The following is a 13,274-nucleotide window of genomic DNA, read 5'->3' as shown; positions in this document are numbered from 1 at the left end:
ATGCACGAAGTACAATTCTATATTATGCACATACATGTGGACATACGTCATACTGAATGATGGTAGCCATCTGTCAACGTAGTCCAAATTAATTAAATTATTATTTTTATGGTTGTTGGGAAAGACACACAGGATACAGCCTCTAGTAGTACGTGCAGTATGCAATATAGCAATAGACCAAATTGGTGATAGTTTCGTATGAGAGAGCTGCGGTCTGAGGGTTAATTTGTTGTAAGTTTGTTCTTTTTTCACTTTGCGTACATGATTGAGTTTCAGTAAATATCTCGACGTTTATCTTAACCTGAAAGGTCAGCATTTGTCCCTGAGCCCCATACTTCATCCCCTGAGAGCACATCGTCACCCACTTCCTAAATCTCACACACACAAGCTCCTAAAGAGGCGGGCGTGAAGTTTCCTGCTGCTGTCTGATTGGTGAATTTAAACGTCCGTCAGAGCTTGCCGTTCTGGCTCGCTCTCGGTTTCCGTGACCGCGCCCCCGAGGCTCAGCGGCTCGCGGTGGAGAAGAAGAGTGCGCGCCTAGTCAAAAGGCACCAACTGTCCTTTCTTATAGAAATACAGAATATCTCCGCTATTACATGGCGAAATTGGTTGTATTCGACGTCCTGACTCGTATCAATTCGGGACCGCGGCTCTGACAACGACAGACGAAGTGAATATCCGCAACTCTCAGTGGTTGGTGTTTGCCGGTTTTTTTTTTTTATAGCAGCATATTGCTTGGGATCGTCGTTTCCTTGGGTGCCGTATCTTGCTTTCTTTTGACAGGTGACACCCGTACGTCCTGTTCCCGAAGACTAGAAGGCCTTTGAAGGTTCTTCTGCGCGGTTCACCAGGGGTCCATCTCAGCTCCGGGCTGCCTGCACACTCACACCGGCGCGGCCTCGCTCCGACGACGACACAGCTACCTCCTCTGTAGAGCCCGGAACAAGCACTCGACCGTGTTTACAGCGATCATCGCTACGTGGAAAAACGGAAGAAAACTGGATATATAGATACGCGGAGCTGTCATTCAGCATATATACGAGTCAGAGCAGCAACTCAAAAATTCCCATTCCACTGCTCTCTGAATTGAAAGAATTTCTGTTTATTCTCGAACGCAATTATCTTATTCTCTTGTGCATAACAGCTATGAAGCTATTTGACACCGAAACGTCAAAACACAGAAACTAAACACGCTTTGAGCTAAGGCAAGGCCTTGTCTGCTAACTTAGATAGCTCCATCGCTAACTCAGTCTGGGTTTAATCAGCGCCTCTTAATCTTATTAACGGTGCACTTTTTGACTCTCCTTCAACGCTTGTTTGTACCATACTGCACAAAAGAGGGGCGATTTTAATTACAAGTTTTTCGTTCAACGCACAGTCTAGTAACATCATTGCCAAGTTTGCTGAGATATCTATTGAGCAGAAGAAGAAAACAGAGCTGTCGGATCATTTTCGGATAATTCCCACCTTGAGAGAGAAAAAAAATCTTATGTGTTGGGCTGGTTTCAGCTGACCTTTGCTCGGTACCATATTAACAAAGCCCCTGGCGAGCTTCTTTGCGCTTCAAAACTGATACGGATAAGACTTGTTTTATATTTTTGTACTATAAATCAGGAGCCATTTATAAAGAACAGCGTCACATATTTGCATAAACCCCTCTACTACTGTTTAGACATGAGTATTGAGATTCCAGTCGGTCTGACGGAGCTGCTTCAAGGCTACACCGTGGAGGTGTTGCGCCAGAGGCCGCCGGATCTGGTGGAGTTTGCCGTGCAGTATTTCACCCGTCTGCGGGACACCAGGAGCCAGGACGGGTCTGAGGCCGCCGCCAAACCCGGGGGGAAGGGGGTGATGTTTGATGGCGAGCCGATGCAAACAGAGTCAAACGGCGACGAAGATGACGAGGATGATGACTCAGATTTTGAACGTAAGTGTAGATTTCAAAGAATGTATACTGAGGGCGGGTTTGTGTTCATTGCTAGATTAAATAACTGCATTTGTTTATTTTACGGGCCGTGGATGCTGATAGTGTGATGGGTAACGTGATAGCCTCTAGTGGACGGAGGAAGAGCATGATCTAGGTAAAGCCTCGCGCTGTATTCGCTGGAGCGCCCATCCGTGCAATTGATTGAAAGGGTGACATCTACCATGAGTAGATCATGCAAATAAGAGACGGAGTAAAATATGCTCATTTGCATTTTAGTTTAAGTCCTTTTTTTTTAATTGAGAAGTGTTGTGATTTGTTATAGGTTTGGCAGTGCTGTATGAATGGATGTGAGCTGGCCATTGAGAATGCTATCAGGAATTTTCATAATGGAGAGAGATGCGCTCGCGCACATCAAAGCAACCTCTCTTTTCTTTCATGTAGTGCGCAGCTGTGCTTTCAGAGTGCATCCAGCATTGAAAACCAAGTGGATATTGCTTTAAAAACCAGATCATTTATGTATTTATGGTATACACCTATCTGAATTAAAAAAAAAAAGTAAATGAGTTCAATTTGGGCCATGTTCAAGGAGTTTTGCAGAATATTTCAAGAAAAGGTTTAAATGGATACAGGGATAATCACACCTGCCCAAATCACTTCGTATATACATCATGTTGTATAATATCTAATACCTGCCTCTTTCTGAGTGGGTTATGATATTTTCTATATATTGTTTGTCCATTAATGCATTTTAAATTGAATGCTGTAAGTTTCACAAGCTCACTCAATACCTTTACTGAAATAAAAAGGGGAAGCTCCAGTCCTGTATCTTAGATCAGTGAGCACTGAGCAGAGTGAGATTATATGTACCCATTTTTGTGATCTTTCAGTGGTTTGGGTTGGAGCAGATGCAGCAGTCTCTGTGTTCATAATTCAGAGATGGAGGCCTTTTAGTCTCATTATCCTCTACCTTTAGCTGGATTAGCTCGTTATGGATAATATTCGTTAAGAGGGAGAAGATATACGTGGATCGCGATGTCAGAGCTTTCATCTGCCCTGGTGTTCAGTCTATCAGTGCTGCACAACAATCACCAAATGAAGCGGCAAAACTGTCCACAAGTTGTAACGCAAGTATGAAAAGCTGTAATATATGCTTGTTCGTTTGCTATGGGGGGTCCTTAAAGTCAAACCGGATTTTGAATTAGCCTAAAATGCCAGGGATTTGCCTGTTTTCTTATTGAAGTGCTCGCTGTTGTCATACATTGATACATGTCATAAATTCCGTGTTCATTTGCCATTTAAACCTAGCATTTCAGTTGAATTTTAACCAGCTTTGCTTTGCGTGTCTCTTTCAGGCACTGCGCGTGAGGGAGAGAGTGTGCACTCTTATTCAAGGGACTGTGAGAAAAAGGCACTTTTTGATGAAAATGTAAAACAATTAACTCTGAACACACTTCGATGTTCGTAATAAAAAAAAAATTATGGAAAGTAATAATAAAAAATAACTAAACTGGTGTGTTCAGTAGCACATTATAATATTAGCATATGTTTGCTGTGGTGTCGAAATTAGTATCGAGAACCGTTAAATTTCACTGGTATCTGTACAGACTACTGGAATTTTTGTATCGTGACAACACTAAAAGTGAATTTATCAAAGTTTCAAAGTTTATCACTTTGTGCTGACATGTTTGTATGATGTCACACACCTGCATCTTAATGAAATCAAAGTTTCCACACAAGTTTCCAAGTTGGAAGTCCAACATAAAGTGGCGTTCCATAGTCAACTTTTCTAACGCTTAATTTAATGGAATGCAGCATTAAACATTTCAGCAATAAGCTCCAACACAACACACCGTGATTTCTGCCCAGGGCACAGACAGCGTTCAACAATAGAGAACACAGGCCAGACAAGATGGAGCGCAGCTGAATGTAAAAAAATACAGAGCCTTCAAAATTATTTTCAGCTTAACACTGAATTAAAAACGCGATGTTTATGGCAACTCTGGTGAAGTCAACCATGATTTGTAAATACATTGTTCAGCCAAAATGAAACAGTGGTGCGAACATATAAAGATAATTACAGTAACCTAAATGAAGAGTAGAGAGACACTCTTTCAGAGCATTCTTTCATTGGGTTGGCCAGCAAGTCTTCACAAAATGAAATAATATCATGCGTAAAATTGTAATTATGCCATCTTCTGTAATTTTGTAGAAGATTACATTTAAACAGCCTATGATAATGAAAAGGCGAGACACTGGAACAATGAGATACAATGCAGCAGTAAAAGACATATGTACATAGTAGGCTATATAATTACGTTAACCTGAAGGGCAGAGAGACACCCTTTCTGAGCATTCTTTCGTTGTGTTGGCCAGTGAGTCTATATCAAGATTATGTCTTCTTTTGTACTTTTTATAACAGATTACATAATGATTGCCTATAATAATAATAATAATAATAATAATAATAATAATTTGTGAGGGATGGCAATTTTCATAATCGATTCTCATGGAAATTAAGGATCAATTGATTGTTAACGTTAATACTGCAAAATGTACATAGAGGACTCCAGATAATATGTGCAATGTTTGCCTTCTGTTTAAGTATAATTTAAATGAATACACTTAGTAAATAGACATTTTGTCATTTTCCTCTTAAATTATTCATAGTACAGTGTATTTTAAGACATTTATGCTATCTCAAGTATGATTTTCTAAACTGTTTAATTACGTTAATGTAATACAGTTATTAATAACTTTTATACAAGTGTTCTTTACGAGATATGATATGTACATTCATCAAGTTTTAGAGTAGACAAAATGTCCATCCCAGCATAAAATTAAAATAAGAACAGTCTTTTCCTGTTCAGAAAGAAGGCCTATTACTTCTGAGTTTGGTGAAAATACTGTGCCTCTTAAGTGTTAGGAATACACTCACACCTACTTCTAGCTGTTGTCTGTCAGAGTTCACACTTGGTTTCTTGTCTATGTGTGTTGTTTGTGAGTTTTGTATATCTTAGTGTGCAAGAGTCTCTTGTGTTTGAGGTTTCTGATAGAACCTGGACTTTAGTACTTCCTCCTCCTCATATCTCCAACTCATCCTTAGTAGGGTTGCAATCATCTCAGAAAATATCACGATATACGGTATTACACAATTAATATTATCAGTTACAATGACCCTTAAAGGTGTGAAAAAAGGTTTTGTTTTTTTGGATGAACAAATGCTTTATTATAATTGAAACTTGAAAATGTTTTTTTAAATGGAAGTATGTATAAAAAAAACAAGCCTCCCTTTTGAAAATGAATTGAATAAATAAGAAAGCTAACAGAATTATAATAATAAACCGAATTATAAACCATGATAAAAAATAGCAGGTAACTATAACGTGTTATATAACTAAAGCATGTTAGTATACATGTTAGCATAGCATGTTAAATGAACTACTATAAAAATAACATCAACTGTTTGAGCTTTTAATGTAATGTCCTGTGATTATTAATAATTAACATATACTGTAGGTGCATGACAGCACAGCCAGACAGCTCCTGTCTGTACCTTTAACTCAGTGGTTCTCAACTGGTTTTGCTTCAGGACCCAGATTTTACATTAGAAATCAAGTGGCGACCTGCCATAATAAAATTGTAACCTGTGTTTAATATATCCTGTGTCGCATTTCCTTTTATCTTGCGTTGTTTTGTTCATGGTTTTCAAGTACAAGGACATGCATTAAGTGACATTATTTTTGTTGATGACGACATCAACAACAAAAGCGACAGGAAGTTTTCTCTCCCCCCCTTTTAAAAATTGAAGGGCATATTTACTTATATGAGCCCATTATTATTCTGTTTGTTTCCTAATTTAAAACATAATTCAAACAGAACATACATATTACACAGGAGGTAAGGCTCCTCATAACCATTGGTAAGTCAGTGTAGCTAGTCTTAAATAATAGTAGTAGTAATAATAATAAATTATAGTATTCAAGAAAAAATGTATATTAGCTGAAACACATCTTGAAACTTTAACTACAACTGCCACTGTTGATATAAAATGAGGCGTAATAGATTTTTATCTTTAGATTAACTCATATGAAACTATACACATTTTTCAAAATATAAACATTTTTGTAAAGGTGATGTGTAATTATTTTATTTTTTGGCGCATAGCACAGTGGCTGTTCTTTTCCTCCTCAGTGCTGTTTGGCATGTCAGGGCTGCCTACTGTTTGAGAGGTTGGACTTGACTTCCTCCATAATGCTTTAAACTAGTAAATCTCACTAGAAATTGGTCACCTCATGATCACGAGCTGGTTCCATTACACTCATGCGAAGGTGCAGAAGAGAAGCCTTTAGCTGATTGTGAGATTATCATTAAATTTGCCTCTGCAGTTCTAAATAGGCTATCACTTGACGGCTGCCAAAATATCTTCAATGGGAGAACCATGTCATTGTTCTTTCCCTGCACTTTTGGGTCATGACATACCAGTTGAGAAACTCTGCTTTAACTCACACACACACACACACACTCACTTATGTCAGACCCCCCTCACTTCTGTCTGACATTTTCTCTGCTGCGTGTGTGTGTGGGGGGCAAGTTGACGAGTCTGACGCGCAGGGTTCTCCGTCCGGTTGCATTTTTTATCTCAATACCGTAGATAAGTAGATTTACATGGTATGATAACCGTCAGTTTTCATACCGTGAAGCGGTATACTGCTGCAACCCTAATCCCTAAAACTGTTTGCTCTTCCCACCATGGCCATTGATTGGAGCTGTAGCATTTTAATTTGGTCATAAGAGCTTATGAAGTGTTTTCTCATCTGCTGTCATAGACATTTGAGGCAGATTGTAGTTACTGTGAAAATTAACAGTATTGCTGGATTTGAGTCCAGTGCTGGCAGAGTCAATGCATGGAGTACAAAACATTCAATATAGATTCAACTAAATGCTACAGTCACCACTTTATTTAGATTTGTTTGTCTTTAGAGCAATGCACCGGAGTAGTCCGTTCTCAAGGCATTGTGGGTAAGGCCAAAGGTTAGGCAGGATGTGGATACACTGCGCATTATCTACATTGTTGCCTACACTATTTTAGTCTCAAATTAACTGCAGTCTTTAGTTTGGTTTCTGGTCTCTCTCTCTTGTTCTCGTTTCCCATTCTTTTGCCATTCATTTGGAAACTGAGTTGGAAATTTACATTTTACATTTATGCATTTGGCAGACGCTTTTATCCAAAACGACTTACAGTGCACTTATTGCAGGAACAATCCCACCGGAGCAACCTGAAATTAAGTGCCTTGCTCAAGGACACAATGGTGGTGGCCATGGGGATCTAACCAGCGACCTTCTGATTAACAGTTATGTGCTTTAGTCCACTACACCACCAACACTCCATGTGGTGAAATAATGGGCACAAGGGATGGGCATTTATTTAGTATTTGAATATTTAAGCTCATAAAAAAAAAACGAATATTTGTGTATTCTATTATTTAAATGAATGTAAAAAGAAAGAGACGTAAAGGTAATTTGTTTAGTCATAAAAGTTGCGTCACCGTGAAAAAAAATCAAGCTTCTAAGTATAATCAAAACAAGCTTTTATCATGTCCTGTGTTTATATTTATATATTCCTTTTTGTTTTCACGCATTGCTTGATTGTGTAATTTGTGTGTTCAGGATTTAACATGCATCTCACTGTATGGCCAGCAAAGCAAAACCTTGTGAAATTCAAATAGTATTTTTACTATTCGAATAATTGTTGCAGAAGGAATATTCGACTACTCGTGCACATCCTTAATTTACACTTGGTCACGTACGTTTTAACTAGAGATGCACTGATCGACCGGCCAGGGACCGGAATTAGTCGATTTTCCGCATGCTCAGCCGGATCGGTGACCGGCCGGTCAGCCTCACGTCTTTCCGATCCCAAGCCGGTCCGTTTTGTTGCCAGTGGCGCAGGCAATAACAGTCACAGCCGCACGTAAACATATCATTGGCGTGGAAGATCTTCACTGTGAGTGAAGAATACATAAAGTTCGCAATTTGTAATAATTGTAAGGCCAAATTAAACCGTGGGGGAACCACCACAATAGCCTTCGGATCAACAAACCTAATTGGACATTTAAAACACCATCACCCAGCTGAAAATTCCCATTTTTAAAAAATAAGCTAAAAAGGGAAAGCGGCTAAAGCTAGCCAGAGCTCAGAGCCAGTCACAAGTCAGCAGCCTCTAATATCATCCCTTGAAATGAGCAGCGAAAAGACCAAAGCAATTACGAGGAAAATTATGGAATTCATGGCCCTGGATGACCAGCTGTTCTCCATAGTTGAGGACCGAGGGTTCAGAAATCGGATACATTTCCTCGGTACAGGGTAGGTGATACTTTTCCGACGTCGCGTTGCCCGAGTTGTTTAATCTTGTGTCATGTCACACACGCAGCCTGTTACCTGTCAACATTTGGGTACACATCCGGGAGAGGGGAAGGGGGGGTGCTGGATGGCAGTGGCAGGCTAAATACATATAAATTGTGCCGTTGTGATTTAATGTGCTGAGTAACGTAATTTTTGCCACCGTGTCCGATATTAAAATCAGTGCGACACATTGCGAAAGGCATGGGCATTGTCGATATTATTATATTATTATTTATTATGAAAATACAATTTTGCATTGAAGTAAGGTAGATTTTGTTTGTATATGCGGTCAATAATAGTTCTTAAAAGAAAACCGAAATTGGAAAAAATATTTCGGTAGGTCACACTTGTAAAAAATCGGAAATCGGAATCGGCCAAGAAAATTGCAATCGGTGCATCTCTAGTTTTAACTGATTGGATTGCCATCCAATTGAATAGGCAAATTCCATTTACACTTTGCCACATCAATGTGCCACATCAATGCGCAAAAGGGATGTAAATCCGATCTTCAATTGCCTAACTGTATGCAAATAAAATGGTTCACAATTATGCTATTGCTTGGTAGGGAATTTAAAAGATGTGACATATTATTTGATTCCATGTGACTTTGCCCGATGCGTGTACATAAGTGGATTAAACAACCAGAAATATTTACCTGTTTTCATCTGGAATGCATCTCAAACCAACTCATAAATGTTATGGTCATGGGAAAAACGTTCTCTTAACCAGATCAATCTAGTACTTAAACAGCAGTCTAATAGATGGTGTAGTTATTATGCTTTACTGCTGAGACAAAACGGAACTCTTCTGACATTACCTACAATGTAGAAATGTTGTTGACAGCATGGATGCGTTGGAGATTATTCAAAATCTGCCTTTTTCTAATCCAGATTTTGGCTTGTTCTGGGTTTTTCCTTCATTAAAAAAAAAATATTATATTCATCTTCATTTTGTATTAAATATGTTGCACGAGCCATCGCGAGGGAACCTGCGGCATGCGCCAAAATAACGTGTCAATGTTCTCTTAGAATGGTGTTCGATATTAGGAAATAAACTGGCCTTGTTTGTGTCAGATATTCATAAAGATTCCTTAAATCATGAAGAGCCCGATGAAAGGAAAACAATGTCTGTTATGGAGCAAACTATGTTTAATGCCTAAATTAAATAAAATAAGGTGTTAATTAAGTTTAGTTTGATTTCACATAGCATCTTAAAGTTAAAAAAAAATTGTTGAATTCAAAAGGTTCCCTATAGCTACTTAGATGATGGAAAATATCTTATATCCAGTGTAAATGTAAACTATATATGTGTTCAGTGTACTTCCAAAAACATTGTTCACCACTGCTTTTTGTTTAAACTATCCCTTTTAGTTGCAAGTAGGACTTAGTATTTTATGTTCACTTTTCAGAAGGTGTTTTTTGTTTAAAGGTCATATTTGAGGGTCAGAATTGCTTATGTTCACAAATAAATGGTTATATTCATATTATTTTAGGCACTTTTCTGTTAATTTAATGCATATGGTGAATTAATAACAGTTCTCTGAAGTACTTTGAAGAATAATGAGAAACGGTGAGTAAAATATCGCAATATATCACAGTTTTGAATCTCAATACACCAAAAAGAATGAATCGCAAAACTATAATTTGACCTAGATAGCGATAAATTATTGTCTAAGAGAACAACAAAGTGTGTTTATCATTCAACCTGTTTTTGTAATGTAATTCAATAACCTATTCCATGATAAAAAAATTCTGTAATTATCGTGACGTGAAAATTTGATACCGCAACATGCCTAGTCAATCCACAGCATTTTAAGACTTGCAGGTCAGCCTGATTAGTTGTGTTGACTCAAGGAAAGGAGTTCATTGGGACAGGAGTGTAACCAATGGGAGGACACACACATTGCAAGGTGCACATTTTGATTGGGAATACTGTGCCCTTCAGCCAGCGATCCAAAATACCTTATCAACCAATAAGAGAGGAGTTAGAACAGACACTGACCTTGTCCAGTCACTGTGCAGATTAAGCAGGCAGATGGCCTTGTCTAATCAGAGGCAGAACTGACCTTGCCGCTAATGGTCATATCATACACACAAATGCACATTAACAGATGTGTCCACTGCCAATACTGAGTCCTCTCATACACTTTCATGACGTTTACAAAAAAATGAAAGAAATGATTGTAGTTTGAGAAAATATCCGCCTTGATTTATCCTCTGTTTCGCAGATGTCATTCATGGATTTTTCTCTCTCTTTATAAGTAATCCTCTAGCTGTCAGTAAAGGGTTAAATCCACAGGCACCGAGCTAGACAGATCCTCACTACCATATAAGGGCTAAAGAAACAGAAGGATAAATGGAGGACTGCAGAAAGATAGACAAAGTTTTGAGAGAGTGAGGGAAAGGGGGGGACATGCAGACATCATAATTGATTGCTTACATCAGGAAGTGGAGAGCGAGAAAATACAGCAGGCCCCGTAGAATAGTAGGATTTTGATTTTGTAATCCAACCCTCCACTAATCCCTGAGGAGGAGCACAAATGACTTGTTAAAAATATACTGGCACAACTAAGGATATCCCATTGACGTACAAGAACCATATGTGATTATTGAAAACACATTTATACAAACACATGCATGTGTATCGTTCAGAAATGTATAAGTAGAAAGAAATTTAAATATGCATGTTTTCTTCTTGTTTGACTACAGTTTGAAAGTTTAATTAATCAGTCTAGGTAGCTTTTGCCTGTGAGAAGGGTGTATGGTTGTGTTTGCCAGTCTTGCATAGTGTTGCATTGGGATGTAGAAAGTACCGGTATTTAGGTACCAAGTCGATACTGAAATAAAAAAAGATGTCATGATACCAGTGTTTATGCTGTACCAGTAGTGCCAAGCACCAACTCAATTCAATACCCGCCCGCTGTCTAACTGAAAGAAGACTGCTTTCAAATGCGCACATGTGAATTTTATGTATTTATTTAATTTATGTACCACAATTAGACCGCAAAAGGAAGCAATTGAATTAAATATATTGTCTGCATGTGCTTTGTGAATGTGTGAAGCTGCTCATTAGCTAAAATCACTGCATTAAAAGCATCACACGTGCTGTTTGTGTTTTAATCTTCGACAGAACTGAGTGCTTCACTGTGAAGTGTGTAGTACCTGCAGTTTGTTAATTAGGCATGCACAATATATCCACTTTTTATTGGCGATAACCAGGAAAATTTGAATATTGTCATGTACATTTTTTTGGCTCATAATTTGTTACTGAGAATCTCTTGGCTGCTTTTCATAAAATATAGACTCGGGTAGTCTTAAAGGGGTCATGAAATGCAAAATGTTTTTTTCTTCTTTCCTGAGGTCCACTGATAATGTCAGTGATGTTTTTTACATAAAAATTATCGTTGTCTAATAATAAATGATAATTTTCCACCATGTTTCTGGCATTCTGTCAGAAAGGCTCAATTTTGGCAACAGTGTCTCCTTTAAGTTTCAGTGTAAACACCCATTTTTTCTGATTGGCTAACATCTTGAAGCCCCTCAAATTCAGCCATATTTGGCACTCAATTGGAAGAGAAGAAACAAGCTCTCCACAACATTGTAAAACAAAATTTCAGGGTTTACACACAATGCACATTTAACACATTGCATCCGTATAAATTAGTTCACTCAAGCACATTAGCACCATAACTGTCAAACAGTCATAATATATGAAATATTCATGAATGTTTACTCACAATTTTGCAATCAAGTCCAAGTGTTTTTAGCTGCCCCATTCTTCTTCAAAAACAGTTCCTTTGCAACACTTGAATCGTATTATGACTGGTTTACAAGCAATTCACACTGATATTCGCACACACACAGTTCATAGCGATGGACAAGATACTCACACATTGGTGCAATGAGGTGCAGATCCCCAGAAACGCATCCAAACGGTCAAAGAGATCTAGCTAGTCCTTGTTTACATACACCAATAATTTTAAATAAAATGCTCTTTTTAGACTGGGGAGGAAGTTTTGAGTTCTGAAATTTGATTCCGATATGTCTAAATATCAAGGAAAATTCGATAGGCGACAGTGTGCATGCACAGACACACAGATTGTGTCAGTGAGAGAAAAACTCATGTTGCTCTGAGGATTCGTTCGGCATCTCTGCACTATGTTTGTTTGGGGCTGTTTAAATTGGGATCATCTGCTGTAAGTAAAAATATGCCATGTACCATATTATGTTTGTTTCATGAAGCAATAAATGAAATTCAGCAAAAACCTGAGTGCATTTTACTTGGGGGGTCAATCATCATCGTTTGTTACTTCATAAATAGAATATGGAAAATAACACATTACTTAAGCACAGCATTGCGATTAAAGGCCAAAAAACAACTAACACAGTGAAAATATGCTCCGAAATAATCCTCAGAGTGATGCGAGGTAGCTAAAGATACTAGTTTGTGTTTGAAATTGAAGTACTTATTGTATTTTATGAGTAGTATTTTTTGTTCTATTCTTTTAACTCCTAACTGTTCAATCTGTATCATGTTAAATTGTCAAAAATGCATGCGCAAGTTATTTTACTTCCTGAACATGTGTGGACCAGATTACAGGTTGCTTTCTCAATCATGTGAACTATGCCACAGTTCCAAACATGCAGTTGTTTTTACATTGATATGGAACACGGCAGTGGTGATACTGCAGTGGTGGCTCAACGGTTAAGGCTCTGGGTTACTGATCAGAAGGTCGTGGGTTCAAGACACCACCAAGCCACCACTGTTGGGCCCTTGAGCAAGGCCCCTATCTGCTCCAGGGGCGCCGTATCATGGCTGACCCTGCACTCTGACCCCAGCTTAGCTGGGATATGTGGAAAAAATAAATACATTCTCTGTGCAGAAATGTATAATGTGTGACAATAGATTAATTATCATTTTATGATTATGAACCTTTTAAATAGGC

General features: G+C 38.3%; 1 protein-coding gene across 3 annotated transcripts in view; it reads left to right on the top strand.

Annotated features, from left to right (window-relative positions):
- The first annotated feature begins 490 nt into the window (after nucleotides 1–490).
- LOC127630786 (cAMP-dependent protein kinase type II-alpha regulatory subunit-like) overlaps nucleotides 491–13,274 on the top strand; it is a 30,440-nt gene continuing 17,656 nt past the window's right edge. Inside the window, exons 1-2 of one of the 3 annotated variants that reach the window (XM_052108564.1) lie at nucleotides 491–693; nucleotides 1,673–1,927. In XM_052108564.1, coding sequence (XP_051964524.1) covers nucleotides 1,675–1,927 — 253 coding nt within the window. In that variant the 5' untranslated portion in view covers nucleotides 491–693; nucleotides 1,673–1,674. Of the gene's footprint in view, nucleotides 1,928–13,274 lie in introns of all 3 variants that reach the window. The other 2 variants (XM_052108563.1, XM_052108562.1) reach the window with 2 other exon arrangements.

The sequence above is a fragment of the Xyrauchen texanus genome, chromosome 37 (assembly GCF_025860055.1).
Source record: "Xyrauchen texanus isolate HMW12.3.18 chromosome 37, RBS_HiC_50CHRs, whole genome shotgun sequence".
Classification (NCBI taxonomy): Eukaryota; Metazoa; Chordata; class Actinopteri; order Cypriniformes; family Catostomidae; genus Xyrauchen; species Xyrauchen texanus.
Note: the sequence above shows the minus strand (reverse complement) of the source record. Positions and strands in the feature narration are given on the sequence as shown.